At 41.7% G+C, this 24,412-nt stretch overlaps 1 protein-coding gene across 5 annotated transcripts in view; it reads right to left on the bottom strand.

Annotated features, from left to right (window-relative positions):
- NPAS3 (neuronal PAS domain protein 3) overlaps nt 1–24,412 on the bottom strand; it is an 843,689-nt gene that overhangs the window by 736,734 nt on the left and 82,543 nt on the right. For 3 of the 5 annotated variants that reach the window (XM_074955835.1, XM_074955836.1, XM_074955838.1), the window contains exon 2: nt 12,301–12,390. The exons of the other annotated variants lie outside the window; for them this stretch is intronic. In XM_074955835.1, the coding sequence (XP_074811936.1) occupies nt 12,301–12,390 (90 nt within the window). The remainder of the gene's footprint in view (nt 1–12,300; nt 12,391–24,412) is intronic. 5 annotated transcript variants of the gene reach the window in all.

Here is a 24,412-nt window from a genome sequence, read left to right as displayed (position 1 = left end):
CTAAATTTACCTGGTAATTCTGCTATTTCCTTGTCCATCAGCTCCCCCAGTAGTTCTCTGGAAACATCCACTCAATGTGCAGCGGCAGTCAAAAACGTGAACAGAATGTTGGGAATCATTAAGAAAGGGATAGATAATAAGACAGGAAATATATTGCCTCTATATAAATCCATGGTATGCCCACATCTTGAATACTGCATGCAGATGTGGCCGCCCCATCTCAAAAAAGATATACTGGAATTGGAAAAGGTTCAGAAAAGGACAACAAAAATGACTAGGGGTATGGAATAGCTTCCATATGAGGAGAGATTAATTAGACTGGGACTTTTCAGCTTGAAAAAGAGATGATTAAGGGGGATATGATAGAGGTTTATAAAATCATGACGGGTGTGGAGAAAGTAAATAAGGAAGTGTTATTTACTCCTCCTCATAACACAAGAACTAGAGGTCACCAAGTGAAATTAATAGACAGCAAGTTTAAAACAAACAAAAGCAAGTATTTTTTCACATAACACACAGTCAACCCGTGGAAATCTTTGCCAGAGGATGTTGTGAAGCCAAGACTATAACAGGGATCAAAAAGGTTTCAGAGTAACAGCAGTGTTAGTCTGTATTCGCAAAAAGAAAAGGAGTACTTGTGGCACCTTAGAGACTAACCAATTTATTTGAGCATAAGCTTTCGTGAGCTACAGCTCACTTCATCGGATGCATACTGTGGAAAGTGTAGAAGATCTTTTTATACACACAAAGCATGAAAAAATACCTCCCCCCACCCCACTCTCCTGCTGGTAATAGCTTATCTAAAGTGATCACTCTCCTTACAATGTGTATGATAATCAAGGTGGGCCATTTCCAGCACAAATCCAGGTTTTCTCCCTGCCCCCCCCCACACACACACAAACCCACTCGCCTGCTGGTAATAGCTTATCTAAAGTGATCACTCTCCTTACAATGTGTATGATAATCAAGGTGGGCCATTTCCAGCACAAATCCTGGGTTTAACAAGAACGTCTGGGGGGGGGGGTGGTTAGGAAAAAACAAGGGGAAATAGGTTACCTTGCATAATGACTTAGCCACTCCCAGTCTCTATTCAAGCCTAAGTTAATTGTATCCAATTTGCAAATGAATTCCAATTCAACAGTCTCTCGCTGGAGTCTGGATTTGAAGTTTTTTTGTTGTAATATTGCAACTGTCATGTCTGTAATCGCGTGACCAGAGAGATTGAAGTGTTCTCCGACTGGTTTATGAATGTTATAATTCTTGACATCTGATTTGTGTCCATTTATTCTTTTACGTAGAGACTGTCCAGTTTGACCAATGTACATGGCAGAGGGCCATTGCTGGCACATATCACATTGGTGGATGTGCAGGGAACGAGCCTCTGATAGTGTGGCTGATGTTATTAGGCCCTGTAATGGTGTCCCCTGAATAGATATGTGGGCACAGTTGGCAACGGGCTTTGTTGCAAGGATAGGTTCCCGGGTTAGTGGTTCTGTTGTGTGGTATGTGGTTTCTGGTGAGTATTTGCTTCAGGTTGGGGGGCTGTCTGTAGGCTAGGACTGGCCTGTCTCCCAAGATTTGTGAGAGTGTTGGGTCATCCTTCAGGATAGGTTGTAGATCCTTAATAATGCGTTGGAGGGGTTTTAGTTGGGGGCTGAAGGTGACAGCTAGTGGCGTTCTGTTATTTTCTTTGTTAGGCCTGTCCTATAGTAGGTGACTTCTGGGAACTCTTCTGGCTCTATCAATCTGTTTCTTCACTTCCGCAGGTGGGTATTGTAGTTGTAAGAATGCTTGATAGAGATCTTGTAGGTGTTTGTCTCTGTCTGAGGGGTTGGAGCAAATTCAAAAAAGAACTAGATACATTCATGGAGGATAGGTCCATTAACGGCTATTAGCCAGGATGGGCAGGGTTGGTGTCCCCAGCCTCTTTTTGCCAGAAGCTAGGAATGGGCAAGGGGATAGATCACTTGATAATTGCCTGTTCTGTTCATTCCCTCCGAAGCACCTGGCATTGGCCACTGCTGGAAGACAGGATACTGGGCTAAACAGATAATTGGTCTGATCCAGTATGGCCATTCTTATGTTCTTTCCCTGTCCTTTGGAGGCACTCTAATAGTGTTTCACCTTAGAGGGGAGAGAACTATTACTAGCTCTCCATTACTCCTTTTGTTTCCCCTTTTGGACTGGGGTGAGGATGACATTGTATTAGTAAGGAATTGTATTACAACCTGCAAGTTGTATTAGTAAGGAAGGCTGTACTGAGGAGTGACCCCATGAACCCATTCTTTGCAGGATCAAAGAGCCAAGGGGATGAAGACATATGAGCTCTTCTAATGGATAACCTCGGGGGCTCTGCTGCAGAGGAAACCCAATAAAGAGAAATCCGGGGGTTCAAAGAGCTGAAGACGACTCTGGAGGAGTATGTAATTATTCACAGAGATTGTCTGAGGGGATTTGGGTCTCCGTCTGGCTCCTCTGAGCCTTTTCATTCATTTGTAAGAAGGTAGGGTAGGGAGGAAATGTGCTCTGTGACCATCAGGGAAATCACAGTGAGAGCAGACCCAAGCAGCCGAGAGCTGGCTCTTGTGAGGTAGGTTAGGCAGTTTTGCTCCCCACTTAGAGAATTAGGAGGGGCTTGTCAAAGGTTGCTTATCTGCATTGCACTCTGTGACACAAAGAGGACCAGAGATGAACCCTAAACTGGAGGGATTTCCTGTGAAGGACCTGTGAGAAGGAAAATCTTCTCCATCTGTATACTCTGAGGTGTGTGATGAGGACTCAGACCCATAGCCGGGTTTTCTTTCTAGGTTTATTCACTATGCTGCACTCGGAGAGGATGAGCAGAGGTACCAAACACAGATTTATCCGCCATGTTGTGCTCCATGAAGATGAGGAGTGATATAAGATGCTGCTGTTCTGCCATACAGCACTCTGTGAAGATGAGCAGGGCTACCAGACAGTGAGCTTCTTTGCCAATCTGATGCTGCCCAAGGGCTTTTGTATCCAAGGGAGAGGAGCAGAAGATACTCCCACCATGCTGGCTGCCTCCAAAAGTCCTATATCTCTGTCTTAATTCCTATCTTTGACTGCAATGCAGCACTCTATGAAGGTGAGCCAGGGCACAAGCCCCCAGAGTTTTAGGCAAATAAAAAAAGAGGGCTTCTCACATGTCAAAAAGGGATGATTCTGGAAGTGAACTGAGGTTTCTTTTGGGTTTAATTGTCATTTCCTACTCTGCAACAGGGAGAATCTGGAACTAACTAACCAGCTGTGGAGACAGAACAAAAACTGGCTGAGTCTTTAGGAACTGGGCCAAGCCCACACCCTTTCCTGCCAGTGACTGACAGGTCTGGTTATACCTCGAAAGCTGTAGACAGGCCATCTGTAACAAGACTGTGGATTTTAGTATGACAGAGAAATGTAAATTATCTCCTTGGCTCCTATACTCTTTGAGCGACCTTTCCTAAGATCCAACAACATCAAGTCCAACCATGATCCTAGAATACTTGTGGATGCAGGAACAGATGGCATTACATTGGCCTACAGTCAGTTAGGCTCTTTAAAAAAGTTGTTTTTAGTTACCTGGTCATATCAGAATTAGGCAGCTATGTGTGCCCACACCCATAAAAGGATTGCTGAAGGAATCGCTCACCCCAAACCTCTTACCAGTCTGCTTTACAGCATGGGAGAGCATTATCCTCCTGCCATCACATTTTTTTGGTGGGAAAACTAAAAATTAATCTTTGGGTGTGTGTCTGACACTCTCTTCTTCCTAGCTGACCTCCAAAAGAGATTCCTCAGAAAGAGCTTGGTAAGCTTAGAGCATGGTTTCCTGTTTTCCAACCTAAACTCTCCTTCACTTAGTTTTCCTCTATTACAGTAGCCACACTTCAGAACCTGAACTAAAGAATATTACCACAGCATCTCCCCAACTAATTATGTGGAACACTGCAAATACCGCAGTTCATAGATTCCAAGGCTAGAAGGGACCATTGTGAATACCTAGTCTAACCTCCTGTATAACAAAGACCATAGAATTCTCCCCAAATAATGCCTTTTGAACTAGAGTATATCTTTTAAAATATATCCAAACTTGATTTAAAAAATTTCCGTTGAAAGAGAATCCACCACAACCCTTGGTAAACTGTTCAAATGGTTAATCACTCAATGATTACCTGTTCTGTTCATTCCCCCGAAGAACCTCTGCACTGGCCACTGCCAGAAGACAGGATACTGGGCTAGATGGACCTCTGTTCTGACCCAGAATGGCCATTCTTATGTTCTAATTACCGTCGCTGTTAAAAATGTACACCTTATTTCCAGTCTGAATTTGTCTAGCTTCAACTACCAGCCACTGGATCATGTTATACCTTTCTCTGCTAGATTGAAGGCCCCATTATCTAATATTTGTTCCCTACATATTTAGTTGCAGAGGCAAAACTGTAAAGTTTTAAATGACTACTACATATTTAGTTCTTTGAAACCTCCATTGAATATGAAAACAAACTCCATGATCACTTTCTAATTTTATTTTAGTGTGCCAGCGAAACATGAACTTTTGGCAGACAGCAGGGCAATACGGGCATTTTGCACTAGCTTTTAGGATTAGGTATATTCCCCTTAATCCCTGATGGAACTTCCAATAACATTAACTGGAGTAATATGCACAGGGGTCATAGGCAGCATACAACAGTCACTATTCTAAATATTTAAAGTTTTGCCTATGTAACTACTGTTACTGTGGTATTTACCATCTTTCTTAATACTATTAATTGCAGTACTTGTAAAGACTTTAATAATGATCACTGTATGGTGCAACTCCTCTCAGAAATTTGTGCTGCAACATCCCTTTTGCAAAATCATTTTGCACAATATCACCACACATCTTTAAACACAATATCACAAATTGTTGCTTTTGTCAAAGTTAGGCACAAGACACCAGTGAAAGAAGCCTGAGTAAAAGGGACAGTCAGTAATTCACACACACTAGTACTGGATTTAGGTTAGAAAAGGTTATTCTGCATATTCACTATACACAGATCTCTTACACAAGTAATCCCTTGAACCATAGACACTCGGTGTTATGCACTTGGACTTTAGTAAATGTAATCACATGCATTGTCCAATAGGGCTACAACCCTTTTCAATAACCTCTTACAATAAATCTTGGACTACTTAAGGCTCCAGGTATTGTGTATCTTTATGAAAAAATGTTTTTTTTAGGTTCATGATACATAGGGTTGCCAGGTGTCTGGTTTTCAACCAGAACGCCCGGGTGAAAATGGACCCTGGTGGCTCTGGTCAGCACCACTGACCGGGCTATTAAAAGTCCAGTCGGCAGTGTAGTGGGGCTTGCCAGCCCTGGTTCCGCTAAGCTCCCAGAAGTGAGGCATGGGGGCGATCAGGGAAGCTCCGCGCACTGCCCCTGTCCCTAGCACTGGCTCCACAGCTCCCATTGGCCAGGAACCAGAGCTACCTGGCCGCGCCTCCCCCTGGGGGCCAGACATTCCATCTGCTTACAGCTGCAGTGTGGCACCAGAGCAGGTACGGAGCCTGCCTCAGCCCCGCTGCACAACTGACCGTGAGCCGCCTCAGGTAAAAGTGCCGCCCGGTTGGAGCCTGAACCCCCTCCTGCACCCAAACCCCCTGCCACAGGTCAGAACCCCCTCCTGCACCCTAACTCCATCCCAGAGCCCACACCTCAACCCCCTGCCCCAGTCCCCTCCCAGAGCCTGCACCTCACATCCCAACCCCTTACCCCAGCCCTGAACCCCCTCCCCCAGTCCTGAGCCCCCTCCTGAATCCTTAACCCCTCATCCCTGGCCCCACACCAGAGCCCACATCCCCAGCCAGAGCCCACACCCCTTCCTGCACCCCAACTCCCTGCCCCAGCGTGGAGCCCCCTCCCACACCTTGAACTCATTTCTGACCCTACCCCAGAGCCCGCATCCCCAGCCAGAGCCCTCACCCGCTCCTGCACCCCAACCCCCTGACCCAGCCCAGTGAAAGTGAGTGAGAGTCAGCAACGGAGGGAGGGGGGATGGAGTAGGGGCGGAGCCTTGGAGAAGAGGCAGGGCAGAGGTGTTTGGTTTTGTGAGATTGGAAAGTTGAAAACCCTAATGGTACAATGTAAACCTCAGAGCTCAGGACCTCATCGTATTTTTTTTTCACATTTAGGGGATGGAAAAATTCTATTTACATTAGTAAGTCTCCAAACGCCACTCTGGTTCCTGTCCTGTCCTATTCTGCACTGGCCCTTAGTACTCTTGTAGTTTTAAGCAACACTGCTTGGTGACAAGTCTGCAGTACCTACAATAGTAAGTACTGCTGTCATCAGAAGTAAATCAGAGGGACCACTGTGTAGCTATTCTGGTTAAACAGCATGTAGAAAGTGATGGTCTTGACCCCTCACTCATCCAGTGTCCTTCCCCAAATCCGTTTTTTCCTGAATGCTAAAAAGGTGAAGGCTGCATAAGGGATAAGCAAGCCCTGTGCTACCCAATATAGTTTCTGAATTAGTTTCTGAATTAGCTCCACCAGTGAGCGGCCTCTTGCTCACTGAAAGTTCTGCACAAGTGGCCTAACTCTTTGTGATATGAAAGGTGCACAGAATCAGGGCTATAGAAAGTAATCACACTATCGGAGTGTAACTGAAATTTAGCAAAAAAAGTAAACCAGCAAGTATGACAATGGAAAGATTTATAAATGTTTATGGAAGAACATTTTAATAGCGCTCAATAAATAACCAAATTCTACCTCTCATAAAATGTATGCCTGCATAGTACCAAAAGTTCAAATTTGGCTTTCACGTCTAAACTTTTGTCATTTTTACTGAAAGGTTTTCCATAGTTGTAGTTAAATTTTAATGTCAATGGAAACACATGACCATAGGATCTGAAGAAAGAATTTCCAACAGCATCAACAATGAAAAAGATATAAATTACAGCACACAGCAATTAAATATGCTGTATATGAACTATCCTCAACAGTAGCGCAACTCCAAAGAACCACAGAAAAAATTCTATCAATGTTAGAGTGTAGGGGCAAGGTTGCAGAAGATTGGTGAGGAGCTAAGTGGTGGACTGAGTATGTGACTGGATGTAAGCGGAGGAAGCAGGCAGTTTCAATGAACTTTGTCCGACAGACCCTGCCAAAAGATACTGTAGCATAGGTCAGCATATTTTTGCCTATAAACAAGTTAGTTTATGTAATAAGCATAAATCATACATATAAGACTGTAACCAGCTGTTGACCCCATGTAACCCCAAGATAAGCACAGAGAATATAGCGCCGCAGAAGACTCCCCCACAGCGGAGTCCTGCCTGGTCAGCTGTCCCGAACGGCCAGAGTCCCTGCAGCCCCTCCGCGCGTCCGAGGGGTTCCCCATGCAGATTGGAGCATAAGTTCTTCCTTCCTTCCTTCCTTCAATAAAGCATAGTTTACTATTCTTAGGCCTGAGTGTCCTCCTTTCGCTGTTATCCCCCCCGCGCCCTTGCGGGCACAATTTGCATCACGAACAGGATACCAGCGGAGGGATGCCTCTTTGGAGAAGGAAGGATAAGGGGGACGGAGAGAGCCGGTAACCCCTGGCTCCTGCTCGAGATCTTTCCATGCAGTGGGGGCAACCAACCCCGCCAGCTTGCAAGCCACCAGTGCCCACCGTCCCATGGAGGGCCACCCGGGGATGCAGTTCTCTCCCTCCCCCTTATCCTAGGCTTACATATTCAGGTCTGCTCTTTGTATACCTGTGCGCAAGCGCCACACAGGAGCAGACTATAAAGGAGTTGGAGGAACTCATCCGCTATTACGGATCCCCCCTCGAGGTGCAAAGTGACCAGGGAACCCATTTTACGGGAATGGAAGTAAGACAATGGGCTAGGGGATGGGGGATTGCGTGGGTGTTCCACATCGCACACCACCCGCAGGGCGCCGGGCTCACTGAATGCATGAACGGCTTGCTTAAAGAACAGTTACGCAAACTATCTCCCACCGAGTCCCTGGCCGGGTGGAGCCATAATCTTCACCAAGCCACAGCTGCACTCCATGACCGCCCTCTGTACGGCTCCACCCCGTACGCTAGATTTAAGGGGGAGGTCATCGAGCGGTCCCGTGTGTTGCGAGTGCAGCACCTGCACCCACAAGCCCACTTCCCCATTCGGGCCACCCCGGGAAGTGCTGGTCTCGATCTACAGCCCAATAGCTGGAACCTTGTAAGTACTGGCTTAGCCGTAGGACTCCCACAAGGCTATTATGGGCGCATTGCCCCACGCAGCAGTCTGGCCCTTAAGGGCACAGATGTTGTGGTGGAAGTAATCAACGCTGACTATACCGGGGAGGTTAAGGTGCTCTTGGTTCACAATGGCCCGCAGGCAGTAACCCTTCCCCAAGGCGAACATATTGAGCAACTGATTTGCGAGCACATTGGGTTGCCTGATGTCCAGGAAGTGGATGCGCTTGCACCCACCACCTGAGTGGGAGGGTTCAGCTCAACTGGACGTGCAGTTTGGGTTCATGACCCCACCAAACATAACCCACTCAAAGAGGAAATCCTAGCTGATGGTCCCGGGGACACTCACCTCTTACTGCTAAAAGGGGAAGACGCCCCAATTTATGTGCCTTCTAAGCGTCTTTCTTCCAGGCAACCATAGCCGCCTCATTGCAGTTCGGGCAGCTCTGTGGAGTGTCCCAGTCACGCCACCCGAAGGCTGACACCTGCGATGGCCCTACAACGTGTTCTCTACGGCATAATCCTCCAACTAATTTTAGCTGCAATAGGTGCCCAAGCCACATGGCACCACAACTCGGCTGTCCAGTGGATGCAATCGGTGGCACTATCAGGATAAGCGCATTGAGGCTGATGTTCAAAATATGATGGACCACTTTAAGGTGTTACATGACGTGGGCTCTGAGACTTCTGTATGGGATGACCCTTGGCGGTGGCTAACCTCCTGCCTTCCAGATCTCGGCACCTGGGGGAGATGCATCGGGCTCCTGCTATTGATTGGACTACTGGGCTTTGTATTTGTGTCTGTCATTGTTCAGTGTTGCATGAATTGCTCCTCCACCCTCCTGGCCCGACTAGCAACCCCCAAATCAGTGCGCACACTCGCCAAGCGCTGGTGGCAGTAACTAATACACCTCAGACTGCCGAGGGGTGGAGTGTAGGGGCAAGGTTGCGGAAAATTGGCGAGGCGCTAAGTGGTGGACTGAGTATGTGACTGGATGTAAGCGGAGGATGCAGGCAGTTTCAATGAACTTTGTCCGACAGACCCTGCCAAAAGATACTGTAGAATAGCTCAGAATATTTTTGCCTATAAACAAGTTAGTTTATGTAATAAGCATAAATCATACATATAAGACTGTAACCGGCTGTTGACCCCATGTAACCCCGAGATAAGCACAGAGAATATAGCGCCGCAGAGGATTCCCCCACAGCGGAGTCCTGCCTGGTCAGCTGTCCCAAACGGCCAGAGTCCCCTGCAGCCCCTCTGCGCGCCCTAGGGGCTCCCCACGCAGATTGGAGCATAAGTTCTTCCTTCCTTCAATAAAGCGTAGTTTACTATTCTTAGGCCTGAGTGTCCTCCTTTCGCTGGTATCTCTCCCCTCCCCCCCACCCTGCCCTTGCGGGCACACAGAGGAAAGTCAAAACCTGCTACATAACTTCTTTAGACAGAAATATATTACATTCTTCCCAAACAACCTATGCTTATTATGTGACATTAATAGCATGATAAGGTTTATAACAATTCAGATAAGCAAAATCAGCCATATTAAATTAAATAATTATATCTAGGCTTGGCAGAATTCAAATTATATTTTTGATCATTTTGATGGATAACACCAATTTTTGTTTTTAAACATTTTGGGGATTTTATTGATGTAAATTTTCACAACTGCACAAAATTATGGGTTTTAAACATTCTTTCTATTTTTATCTATTTACATTTTCACAGTTGTGTGAAATTATGCCGGGGTCAAACAATAAATTATTTAATGATAGCAGTCATTGAGATTCAAAAATTAAAGATTTATAACTCTTAACATACAAATTATCAACATTGCATGTCAAAATACAAATATCCTTAAATTAAACTCTAATAATTTCTCAAGCAGCAGTTTTCTTACCTTCCTAATCTGTAAATTTCTATTATCAAGGGAAATATTTTTCTGATAGTTTGTGTGTAAATGGCTACATCAATGCTTAACAACATTTATTGATAAAAATCTAATCCTTTCAAGACTAATTATAATATTGACTGTTGCATCAAACTTAAAATTTTGAGACTATTTTGCCAATATTTGCCTTTAATTAATACACACCCAGAACACTTTTCTTGCTGTCACGTCTGCTATCTACTGCAACTTCACTGACTGCAAATGATATCTATTATTAAAAACTATGCCTATCAAAGTATTCGTAAGCGTTTTGAATGAAGCCATCACTGTGCTTGCAACCCCCAGCAAAGTTGGCCAGACAACTATCCACTACCTTCTGCCAAGAGTTGTATCTCCGCAGCCACAGTTTCCAGAGTCATGAAGTCAGTTTTACAAACTGACATGAACCACTGATGGCAAATCTAACATTATGCTTAAAGAAATCATTGAGCATTTATAGTTACTGAACTGGTGTATAACAAATAAAACTACTGCTCAAAGATAAGTACAGTACATCCATCTAAAGTCACCTTTCCGAACAGAATGCTCATGGTTCTTCAAATTCTTCCAAGAGACAGACTACACTATACAACAGGGGTAGTCAATAGGCAGACCATGGGCCAAATCCGGACAGTCAGACACTTTTGAATGAACCCCCAAATCTTTTTATTTAGTTATTATTATCATAATAATAATGGACCTTGACAAAAAATAATTGATTACCCTCGTATACGGTGTCATATCTGGATGGATGGCTTATAAAATTATCGCAGATTAAAAAATCATCTACAGAATGATCAATAAATCAATGTAAATCATGAATAAAAAGAAAATAATTTAACTCTAAAAACAGAAAAATGGAGGATGACCAGATGACTCAGCAGTAAATCAGGCTATCATCGTGGCTCAACAAGCGAACTAACATTTTGGAAATCTTTGGCTCGGTCTTGATTTCTCTTTATGTTCTAATATCGCAAACTTTAATTCTTCTTTGTATTCTTCTCTTACAAACTTTAATTCTATTCTTCATCCACTCTACAGCTACAACTTTTACTACTGTGGTGGTTTCTCCAGTTACTAAATTAATTAATCAAATTGACAACAAGCTATAGAATAATTGGAGGGTAATATGAACTGAAGAAACACAACAAATATTGCTTTCTTGCTAAAGAAACCTCTAGCTACAATGTAAATGCTATTTTTTCTAGAAATTAATTTCTATTGAGCAAACTGTAGTATTTTCTTTATCTCCTTGTAGATAACTGATTTAATATGCCACAAAACAGGAATATAGTTAGAATATAAAAATTAAACATTAAGGGAAAGTAAATAGTTTGGAAATTCAATAAAAATAATCAGAAAAGTGGTAAGGCATTTGCAAAATATTAACACAAAATCATCTATAATATAGTTATAAAATGTCATCTCTCTCAATTCTTACTGGAAATGGGTTATTGAATCTAATCATGAAAGATTATAATTCTTAAAATATTCAAAAAGAAACTCTTCGGACTGTCCAAATCATGTTAAATTTGCTTGCCCATATTAATAGACATCTACAGTACTTTCATCAGAAGGACTAGTAACATTTGGTAGTTAGCCACAATTGCAGGTACCATTAGGCAATGGACAAAGGCAACCGACAAAGCAAGAGGACAACTCCAATTTAACAGTCCCGTAAGGTACATACTAATTAGCTGCAAAGCTATGAAATCCTAGCTAGCATGTTAAATCTGCTACATGACAGTATAATTTGACTTCTTAAAGGATTATGCAAATTATAACTCATCATTCCATTACATGACTGAAAAAAGTGACAGCTAATTTATACATAACACACCTTTCAAATCCCTAAGATGTGAAACACCTGTGCAATATACTTTGCCTAGATTTTGTACTGTATAAGTGCTTGTTTATTGCAATATACAGAAGAGATTTAATAAAGTCACAAGATTTTTTTAATCTCCTTTTTAACTTTTAGAGCACAATTCCAAAGAATTAACCAACAATGTTCTGTCCCTGTTTTAGTGGTTTTTCATTTAAATAGAAGTATAAGGTTTCAATACATGTTTAATTTCTGATAGCGGGAGAGCACGAGCACTAATGCACGAGCCAGAGGTAAGACTCACACAGATTTCAACATACTTTTGGTAGGTAGATTCACAGTAGATTCCGTCATATCTGTAGATTTTCCTACATTCTGATTGGTTGGGCAGAGGATGCTGGACAGTTATTCTGTAGAGGTATCAAAAACAGATATACATGACTAGAGATTCTCTACAGTCAACTGTAATGCAGGACAATAAGTATGTTGAATTTTAACATCTGTCTGATCTCTTTACATAATTGCATTGTGCACACACATCCAGCAGTTTCCACTTCTTTTGAAATTTGCAATGAGAGTAAACAAAATGTCAATTCTCCACGAGAGCAATGTTTCCCTTCTCAAAGCAATGAATGTGGAAGAGGTAAAGAATTTCATAGATACAAAACTGAATACATTCTTTACACATTTTGGGTAAATAAAATACTGCTTATCTCATTGACGTACTTTGCTGGTTGTGGCAATCTTTACTCAGGCAGAACTCCCACTGATACAAATGGGAGTTCTACCTGAAGAAGGACTAAAAAACCCAGCTAATTAAAACCCTGAGCCTGCTGCCACTGAAGTCAACAGCAAATCTCGCATTAACTTCAGTAACAAAGGATCAGGGATACAGCAGCATTTTAGGGTCTGATCTTAAAGGTGCTGATCACCTTTTAAATAGGGCTCTATGTCCTCAACTTACATTGACATCAAGGGATGGTGAAAGCACTTGGCACCAATCACAAACTGCTCAGCACCTTGTGAAATCAGACCCTTAAAATCTCTGAAAGATTTGCCATTCATTCCATTGCAACCCCCTTTACTTATAACCAACAAGTTATAATTTATCTATAAAAGTTCAACATCATTTTAAAAAATAAACGAACTGCATTCAAAATAATATCCAACTGATTACTTTTTTCTTAACTTTTCTGACATATAATTAACTTTTAGGTGTTTTTGTGTCTCCCACAAAATTAAAAACTATTTCCCCTTTTTAAAAAAAAAATGAAATTTAGTAGTAGCTACCTCAAAATGAGACCATTTGTTTTATCTTTGTAAAGAATACAACTAAAAAAAAAATGTTTAATCAACAGAGTAGTATCCTGTGAAAAATATCATTCTAAAACCTTTCATAGACAGTATCTATATGTAATTTCTGACCATTGTTATCTTAATATCTCTGAGCCGATCTTGCAACTGAAAATTCTCTATGCAGAATATTTGTTTTAATAGCACCTTGATTATAGGTCTCCCAAAAAAGCTGGTTATTGTAGCACTGCAGAAACCCAGGCAAGGCGATAGAAGAAACTCCGTTACAAATACACTGTATCCATAGTTCTAAACTTCAGAGTTTCCACATCCTTGCCCAATATTTTTAAGAGCAGAGTTATTTCTCTCCTTTTTCTGTTATTTAAAAATAAACACTGAAAAAAAGGAAAAATCCTGCTGTGAAAACATTGGGCCAAATAATGAATTAACATACATCTCCCAATCCTACTGACTTCAATGAGATTGCATGGCACCTAAATTAGCACAGAAATTGGCCCACTATGTTTAAACTGAACAAGAGAACATTTCTGAAATGCTATGGAATGCATTTTCCAGTCCAGAGCAGGTTTTTAGTCACACAGGAGTCACGTATCTCACACCCAGAACAATGCTTTGAAAAATTCCCCATATCTCCTTGTATGATGTTTGTCTATTATTATTAAGATTTTAAGATGTTGGTTGCACTACATAAATGAAATGTGATAGTGAATAAAACTATATATATTGTAGGTATTTATAATAAGCCCATCACCATGGTATCTATGTGCCCTATGCTAACTACTTTAACTGGCATTTCACATATTTATATTTAAATAATTATAAACTAATCATTAAGATAATGTGGGTCAGAAATGTGTCAGAAATAAGGACTGCCTCATACAGGGACTTATTCATCACTCCTTACCCAGTCAAATCTCCCAGTCAAAGTAAGCAGTAAGTAAAGATTGCTTAATAGGGTCCAGGCAGGTATTCTGAGACAGTCAGCCCTATATTTTAACTCTAAAAATGACTTTTAGACAATCTTCCCAAAATTAATTTTGAAAACTCGTTCTTTAACACAATATGTCAGCAGGGATAGTAGATCTCACAGGTTCCACATAAAAAATTGATTTTGCCCAAGATCAAACTGTATTTTAGGTATTTACTCTGGGTACTGCATACTCCTGTTCTGTTTTAGGCTTTGAAAATTGATTTTTTGTATTTTTTCCTGAATTAAAAATTAAAGCACTGAGGAGTATTTGAGTCCAATCAATTTGCAGTGCTTAGCTCAACCGAACATTAGCTGAGTTTTGAATGATTTTAAAAACAAACACTTATTTCTATATAAGCTTTTTGACAGAGTACATTTGCCACTTTATTCATGACAGCAAAAAAATCAACATGAAATGTTATCAAGAATATAGCTACTATAGAAGGTTGTTTTCCAAAGATACTAGAAACAGAGCCAACAGTATGCCTAAGAATCAAACCAAAAGTCACATTTCACTTAATATTTGTAACCTTTTCTTGCTATGTGTGGTATCAAAAAAGCTACATGCATTCCTTCATCTGATTTTGTTTTTAAAAGGTTGCATACTTACACTAAAAAGTTCAAAAGTACCCTTTCAATTGGGAAATGATTATAAACTACTGTGTTTGCACATCAGACAGCCCATCCTCCCAACTCTATATGTCACTTAAACTCTAGATGGACCCATCATACAACTGGAGATAGAACTTAAGTACATTTACATATATGTGAAACATGTAAGCTATGACTAATTTTAACTCACAGGGCAGAATTTAAATAATTAGTTACAAGAAGTCAAACTAAGGGAAAAAAGGAGGAAAGAGATGGTTAGAGGCAGAGTAGTAAATTGTTCCATTTTTGCAGGTAATCTAAATGCAAACTAGAAGCAACTTATCATGAGAATGGATTTTCCACCATCTGGTCAAATAACAGGGGATTTGTCTAGTGGCAAGCAAAGAATGGAATGATGTGAGAAAGATTAGCGGGCAAGTCCTACAGTTGGCTAAAATGTATTTTGTGCAAACAAGAACAGATGACGCCTTAACAATTACACCTGTCAAAAACTCCAGAAAGCAATCCATCTCTGAACAGCCCAGTTGAAAACAGCCTAGTTCATAACAAAATGAATTTTTTTAAACAATTGCCAGCCATAACAGTTTGATGCATGACAAGTGTAGGAAGTCATATGCCACGTCGAACTGAAACCTTAACTAACTGGACCCTGGTTTTCTGTGATAAGTAAGATATTAAACTAAAAAAAATTATTTGCTGTAGTAATGCAAATAGCTGACAACCTCACAAAAGCAAGGAAGCGTAGAGTTAAGGCTGAAACCCTACACAGACCTTCCACCTTTAGCATATCCTATTTGCATGGGTACTGTTAAAACCTTGAAAAAGTTATTGTTCTGTGCGGGGTCAAACTTAGCACCCTGGCTGGCAGGTCTCATTAGTAATCTGAATTGTAGGCCTAGAACTGTAGCTCTTTCAGGGACCTGGACCCTTAGAATTCCACCAGTCCTGCAGGGACAACTCCATTAAGTAACTGAGTTCCTGTAGAAAAAGATACCAACCTCCTGTAGAACAGATGGAATTTTAAATTAACAGATTATGTTACAGTTATTCCAAAGCGATTTAAAAAAAAAACACTTACTGTATGTATTACTAGTTTTTTTTAATCAGACAATGTTGAGGTTTAATTTAATACTTTAGTATTCTAGTTTAAAATGTTACAATTCCTTATGGAGGATGGTGTCCTTGCTCTTCCAGATTTTTTGTGGTTATTTGATTTTCCTGGGGCAAGGTTTAGTCCCTTGGTTTCCCCTGGAGCATTCAGCTATAGCTAGCTTCTTCAATAGGGAATTTACCGAGATTTAGTTGAAGATTTTGTAATTTGACAGTAGGAAGTTCAAGGGAATAGTTAGTGTACATGATTAAATGTGCTGTAACCATATGGACAAATATTTTAAAAATATGGCACAAATACAATTAAATCTCCATTTTTTTTGTCAGTCTGGCTTTGTCCTGAGCCCCCAGAAGATCAGCTAAGGATCTGCCCAAAGGGTTAAAGAAATGTGAGCCTAAGGTTCCGATTTTAAAAGATATATTTGTACCTAATTTCCATTGTTTTCTAAAGTTGGCCCTAAGTTTTTAATATTGTTCCTAATGATTCAGCTTGGTCAGAGGCTTGTACACTTGTTAAAATGTGAACAACAGCAAATTTAGATTTTTTTTTACCACTGTTTTGCAATGGGAATCTAAAACTCCATGAAGATGAGCTTGTTTTAAGTTCTACATTCTCCTTCTCTATCAGAAATATATGTTCCAAGAACCCGAATACATATGTCACAGTCTTGCCTGAAAACATTTTGAAAAGATGTGATACGACGTATATTAAAAAAAGATCAGAAATGAGATTTCTTTTACTCCCCGTTTCTTAATTCTGCACATTTGTAACAATATTAAAACCTACCTTTGAGTATTTCAGACATTTATACCATGCTCATCACCACGTACGGAACACCTAACTGAATATGAACAATAAATTTGTCCATTGTACTTCGTTTTAAATGAAAAAACATGGTCATACTTTTAGATCTATCATGCCTTTTTTCCACTGACTGCAAGGCATTGTTGACATGCCTGTGCACCCTGTCAGGGACAGACTGAGCAGAGCTTGAATAACTCTTTTCATCTTTCTCTGGAAGGACCGGAGAGTAGTTTTGGATGGTTACTCATCTGCTTGGGGAACTCACTCTGGTGAGACGGCCACAGGGCTTTATTTGATCATGCTTCCTGTTCAATATGTAAAGGGACCAGAAGGAGGGATACTGACCAAGTGACACTAAGTGCTACATCTCCAGTCCATTGGACCCAGATAGTGTGATCAATTAGCGTTCCCACCGTCTACACAAAAGTGTTGCCTGGGTGAGTGCTAGCTGACTGAAGAGCAATATGGATATGACAGAGGAAATATTGAGTGGCTGGGGGAAACAACAAGAAGAAATGGCAGTGGTTCTATCTGCCCTGCTCTAATGAGGGATTTGCCAGCATGTTATTACTCAAGTTAGCAATATGGGGAGTTTGCTGGTTCCTTGACCATTTCTGGATCTTCAAATAGCCATGGCAGACAAGAGTACTCCCTCTACCTAAACTTGACAAAAGGATATGAACTTTTCTTTCAGACACGGCCCTTACCTCCAGATAAACTGACTGCAATGCACTCTACTTGGGACAACACTTGAAGACCAGAGAGAAGCTTCAACTAGCACAAAATGCTGATCTTTTGCCTAACATTGCTTTTCTACTCAAATATTTATATTATACCTATGCTCCTGAGGGTGTACGGGTTTCCAATTAATTTCTAGTACAATTCATGGTGCTGGTTTTGATCCTGCGTATCACAGAGATTACTTCTTTTTAATGTCTTATGCACACTATGGAGCTTCAGTAAGGATCCTTGAGCTTACTGTATTAGTACATCATGGGGCTGGGAGCACAATGTTTTCTCAGTAGAGTAATTCCTACACTCCGAAATTCACTCCACATTCAGACTAATACAGCCTGAACATGCCCTTCAGAAACAGTCTTTCCCTTCGTCACTCAAAATTGTGAAATTATTTTATTAAGAATGAAAGTGTTAGTTTCATGCTGCCACTAGCTTCTTCTGCTTTTGTAGCAGGATCCAGGTGTAAATACCAAAGTGTTAACATTGTTTCCAAAGGACAATTTGCATACAAAGTTTAAAGAGGAGGCGCACTAGGTCCACAACTACTCAAGGGTTTCATGTGAATTCTGATTAATTTTAAGTCACTTTGCTTTTTCCTCTGTGTATTTAACAACAGAATCCTGAGTAGTTGGGAATATTATCATTCCCCAAAACATAAAAAGAGATACAGGACATCTGCAAGGGAAATACAGTAAAATATAGAAATAAATACATTTAAATTCTCCAAACCAAAAGTTATCCGTGACTTTCCTTGATTCTTCCATTACTTTATCTCCCCAGTTTTGAGTTCATCTCCTGCAGTTTCTATCTATCTACATACTATGTTATTTTCCCTTTTCCCCCATTTTCGTGCATACGAGACCTGAAGGATCAAGTTCTCCTCAAAATTTTATTTAAGATAAAGTTATGAATAAACTTGGACTAATTTTATAAAAACTTTAATTCTAAAAACAAAGCAATAAAAACACCTTTTTGCCAGAGTCCTACGACTTGAAACTGCATAAACAATCTGCCCTGATGCTTCCTGCAACTTCTGAGCATTAAGTGTAGCTAAAACTTGGAAATCTGGCCAGAGGGAACTCCCAGGGGCAAAGAGTCCTATGACACACAATATGCACCAACCTTCTACCTGACCCCTTGGAAGCTCCTCTATGAAAGCTCTTGAAGGATGGAGCCTAGGCACTCAGTACTCTACTATATTCTCCCCTCTCCTCCCCTACCCTCCCTTTCACCCCTACCCCCATTCCCAGAACTGGAAGGATGCTTTTGTACAAGTCACTTAACCAGATTCTCCCTCTGCACCATCAAACATCTATGACTCCCAAGGGAACTGCGGGATTTCTTCTAATCAGTAGCTGAAGAGTGGAGATGGAGAAAATCACTTACAAGTCCCTTATCTCCTCTGAATGCCTAAGACCTAAGAGTTAAAGAGGGTAAAAACCCCTGGCCTATGGGAGAACAGCATCCTTCCTCTGCCATGGAGTAACTCAGTGGAAACACCACAAAAGTTGATGCTCCTGACATTTTCTCTCTCCTACGTGGGAACAAGCAGCCTAGGAAAGAATGGGGTCCAATTTATTTTAAAATGTTAAAATCACCAAGTAATTCTCTCTCAGAATTGAGGCTTACATATGCCAAGCTTGGGTCAAAAGCTAATTTTCTGACCCAGTTTTTAAAACATTAAAAACAAGGAAATGCTAGTGGTTCAGACTTTCATTATTGTGATTGTAGTAGGTACATATGGAAATATGGAAATATTGAAATATGAAATGGAAATAACTAGCTGAAAAAAGTAACACTAAATTTGAATGGTTTAGCTATATACAACAGAAGTATGAATAAATCTATTAAGTTTTAATATTAAAGTCATAAGAATGGTTATACTGGGTCAGTCCAATGGTCCATCTAACCCAGTATACTGTCATGAACAGAACAGTGCAATTTATCAAATGATCCATTCCCTGTCATCCAGTCTCAGCTTCTGGCAGTCAGAAGTTATGGGACACCCAGAGCATGCATCACGGACCATCCTAGTTAATAGCCATTGAGGGACCTATCCTCCATTAAGTTATCTAATTCTTTTTGGAACTCAGTTATACTTTGAGCCTTCACAACATACCCGGCGATGAGCTCCACAGGTTGACTGCGAGTTGTGTAAGTAAGTACTTCCTTATGCTAGTTTAATTTCATAGGGTAACTTCTGGTTCTTGTGTTATATGAAAAGGTAAGTAACATTTTGCTATTCACTTTCTTCACATAATTCATGATTTTATAGACCTCTCTCATATCCCTCTTAAGTCATCTCTTTACTAAGCTGAACAGTCCCAGCCTTTTTAAACTCTCCTCATATAGAAGTTGTTCCACACCCCTAATCATTTTGTTACCCTTCTCTTTACTTTTTCCAATTCTAATATATCTTTTTGAGATCAGCCGACCAGAACTGCACACAGTATTCAAGATATGAGCGTACCATGGATCTATAGTTGCACTTCTGTTTTACAATCTATCCCTTTCCTAATGGTTCTTAACAGTCTGTTAGCTTTATTGACTGCCACTGCACTTTGAGTGTATGTTTTCAGAGAACTATCTGCAATGACTCCAAGATCTCTTTCTTGAGTGGTTACAGCTAATTTAGACCCCATCATTTTGTACGTATAGTTGGGGTTATATTTTCCAACATCCATTACATCACACTTATCAATATTGAATTTCATCTGCCATTTTTCAGAGTGGTAGCCGTGTTAGTCTGTATCAGCAGAAAGAACGAGGAGTACTTGTGGCACCTTAGAAACTAACACATTTATTTATTTGTTACCCAGGAACCCTGTTTAGTGAGATCCCTTTGTAACTCTTTGCAGTCAGCTTTGGACTTAACTTTGAGTAATTTAGTACAGTCTGGAAACTTTGCCAGCTCACTGTTCACCCCCTTTCCCAGATTATTTATGAAAATATGTTGAACATCACAGGTCTCAGCACAGATCCTTGGGGGACCCCGCTATTTATGTCTCTCCATTTGGGGAAACTGATCATGTATTCCTATCCTTTGTTTCCAATCTTTTAACCAGTTACTTACATATGAGAGGATCTTCCCTCTTATCCCATGACTCCTGGCCTTGCTTCAGAGCCTTTAGTGTGGAATTTTGACAAAGGTTTTCTAAAAGTCCAAGTACATTATATCAACCGGATCACCCTTGTCCACGTTTGTTGACCCCCTAAAGAAGTCTAATAGAATGGTGAGCCATGGTTTCCTTTTACAAAAGCCACGTTGACTCTTCTCCAACATATTGGGTTCATCTAGGTGTCTGATAAATACTTCGCTTCAACCAATTTGCCTGGTACAGAAATTAAGCTTACTACCAGTAATTGCCAGGAGCCCCTCCGGAGCCCATTTTAAAAATCAGCATTACATTAGCTATCCTCCAGTCCTCTAGTACAAAGGCTGATTAAAGCAACAAGTTACATATCAGTTAGTAGTACTGCAATTTCACATTTGAGTTCCTTCAGAACTCTTGGGTGAATACCATCTGGTCCTATTAACATACTACGGTTTATCAACTTGTTTCAAAACCTCTTCTATTGACACCTCGGTCTGGGCAATTCCTCAGATTTGTCACCTAAAAAGAATGGCTCAGGTGTGGTTATCTTCCTCACATGCTCTGCAGTGAAGACCAATTCAAAGAATTCATTTAGCTTCTCCAAAATAGTCTTGTCTCCCTGGAGTGCTCCTTTAGCACCTCAATCATCCAGTGGCCCCACTGATTGTTTGGCAGGCTTCTTCCTTCTGATGTACTTAAAAAAAAAAAATTTACTGTTAGTTTGTGTCTATTCCTAGTTGCTCTTCAAATTCTTTTTTGATCTGCCTAATTATACTTTTACATTTTACTTGTCAGAGTTTATACTCTTTTCTATTTTCCTCAGCAGGATTTGACTTCCAATTTTTAAAGGATTCCTTTTTGCTTCTACTCACCTTTTTTATGTTGTTCAGCCATGGTGGAATTTTTTTTTTTTTTTGGTCCTCTCACTGATTTTTTTATTTGAGGTATACATTTAGTTTGAACCTCTATTATGGTGTTTTTAAATATTTTCCATGCAACTTGCTGGCATTTCACTCTTGTGACTGTTCCTTTTAATTTCCGTTTAAATAGCTTCCTCGTTTTTGTGTGGTTTCCGTTTCTGAAGTGAAATGCTATAGTGGTGGGTTTCTTTGATATTTTCCCCCCTACAAAGATGTTAAATTTGCTTACATTATGGTTGCTATTACTCAGTGGTTCAGCTATGTTCACCTCTTGGACCAGATCCTGTGTGCCACTTAGGGTTAAAGCAAGAATAGCTTCTCCCCTTGTGGGTTCCAGGACTAGTTGCTCCAAGAAGCAGTAATTCATGGTGTCTAGAAATTTTATCTCTGCATCCCGTCCTGAGGTGACAAGTACCCAATATGGGGATAGTTGAAATCCCCCATTATTATTGAGTTTTCTGTTTTTATAGCCTCTCTAATCTCCCTAGGAATTCCACAGTCACCATCACGATCCTGGTTAGGTGGTCAGTAGTACATTCCTACTGCTATACTCTTATTATTCAAGCATGGGATTTCTATCCATACAGATTCTATTGTACAGTTTGATTCATTTAAGATTTTTTATTGTATTTGACTCTATGCTTTCTTTCACAGATCATACCACTCCTCCACCAGCAGAACCTACTCTGTCATTCCTATGTATTTTGTACCCTGCTATTACCATGGGTGTGGTTCCCTGCCGCCCCGGAGACGAGCCCCTCTGGACACCAGAGTGGGTGGTGGCAGGGAACTCTGAGGCCGCCCCCCAGAGGGTCAGGCGTTGCCACAGAAGTATAAAGGCCTGACCTCAGGGCTCACTGGGGAAGCAGACGCCTCCGGCCTAGCTCGCGTTTGGGAAAGCCCAGCAGCCTGACGAAAACCCAAAGATTGGCCCAACCTGCGCTGCGCCAGTTACCCAGAGGAGTTGCCGAGCCTGCCCCGCGCCAGCAACCAGAAGGAGTTGCCAAGTCTACCCCTGGCAGCTATCCTGAGGAACCCATGGTGCTGGACCCCTGAGGACACCACCCTGACCCAGGTACCTCAAGAGCGGGAGTCTGGAAGTAGCCCGGGGGCAGCCAACCCTAGTCTGGCTGCAGCACTGCCAGAACCCATGTCAGTGTGTTGCAGCCAGGATCCCCACTGACGAGGGCCCCGGGCTGGCACTCAGTGGAGTGGGAGGGCCTGCGTCCCCCCTGCCACCCAACTTGTGGGTGGCAGTCTCCCCCCTTCCCAGGCCCATTGGAACCTAGGGCCTGGACCTGCTGTTACTATATACTGTTGTTGCTCAGCCTCTGCCTGAGGGCCTGAGCGCCTGACTCAGGGCCTGGGCTCACCATTATATCCTGTTACTGCTCAGCCCCTGCCTGAGGGCCTGAGCTCCTGACTCACCATTGCCCCGCCCTGACCGAGGGCCTGGGCTGGTTATCATACACTGTTATTGTTCAGCCTCTGCCTGAGGGCCTGAGCACCTAACTCACCAATGCCCCGCCCTGACCCAGGGCCTGGGCTCACTGTGTTTGTGTGTACCTTCACAAAGGCCGTAGAGGAAGACTCCCGCAGCCAGACTAATTCCCCACAAGAGCAATTCCCCAAGGTAGTGACGCGGTGTGGTTCCCTGCTGCCCCAGAGAGAGACGAGCCCCAGCTAGCCTCTCTACACCATGTCATATTGATTATCATTCCACCAAATATATGTGATGCTTATTATATCAATATCCTCATTGAATACCAGGCAGGCAAGTTCACCCATCTCAGTGCTAAACTTCTAGCATTTGTATACCTGCACTTATAAAATTTGTCAATATTTAGTTCTCGGTCTTCATATCGTGCAACTAAATGGGACTATTTTTCATTTGACTGTTTCTCTTCAGTTCCTGCCTATATTTTATCAACGTCTATCCTGTCCTCTTTACTAGGATATATAGTATTCCTTTTAATAAACCCTCCCCTAACTTCTTACTTATCTCCATGTACCACAAACACCAGCTCCTCCTCAGCACTGCATGTGGATCTATCTAGACGTCTTAAGAGGTGTGCAACCTTCCCACCCAGCAAGCAATTCACAATGGGGTTCTCCCAGTCATCACAAATCCACTTGTCTATATTTCTGACAATCAAACCCCCATTACTATTACCTGTATTTTCCTAATAACTGGGATACCCTCCCCCGGAGAGGTATCCTTATGCAAGAGAATTCTATTATATCATCTGGAAGTCATAGGGTCAGATCTTCAGCCCCCCTCTCCTGATGCTCTGAACCATTCCATGAGCACAAAGCAGCTAGAAAGCTCCCTGGCACCAAGCTTAGTATAAGGGGTATCCCTGGCAGTGCAAGAGGTATTTCTAGGTAGGGAAAATCTGGTATAACTGGTCCCTATACCAGCTTCTCCCTCAAAGCTTGCAGTATGCAGGGCACATTGGGAATGTGGCAAGGAAAGAGGGGGCATGGCTGGAACACTGCTGCACTTTGGCAATCCCCACTGCCAGAATGGTCCCTTGAGACTACAGGCAGCCAGATGTAGCTTAGAGCAGTCTCACACTGTGACAGGGACTGAACTGACCCCAAGTGGAACCCACGATAATGAGAATGGAGTGTAAAGGTGACAAACAGCCACCTCTACTTCCCCACCCCACCTTTACTCTGTCAAGCACAGCACAGGCATGTGCGAGGATCTGTCCTTTAGCATGGATACACTGCTTATTATTTGTTTCTGTTCCAAACTGAAGTTTTCTACTGTAACATTTAAGTGTCTATTTAAGAAAAAGTTTTCTAGTTGCTGTTTTAGGGCCTGTTTCTATAGTGTATAACAGGCAAAATCCTCACCAGAGT

The sequence above is a fragment of the Natator depressus genome, chromosome 6 (assembly GCF_965152275.1).
Source record: "Natator depressus isolate rNatDep1 chromosome 6, rNatDep2.hap1, whole genome shotgun sequence".
NCBI lineage: Eukaryota > Metazoa > Chordata > Testudines > Cheloniidae > Natator > Natator depressus.
Note: the sequence above shows the minus strand (reverse complement) of the source record. Positions and strands in the feature narration are given on the sequence as shown.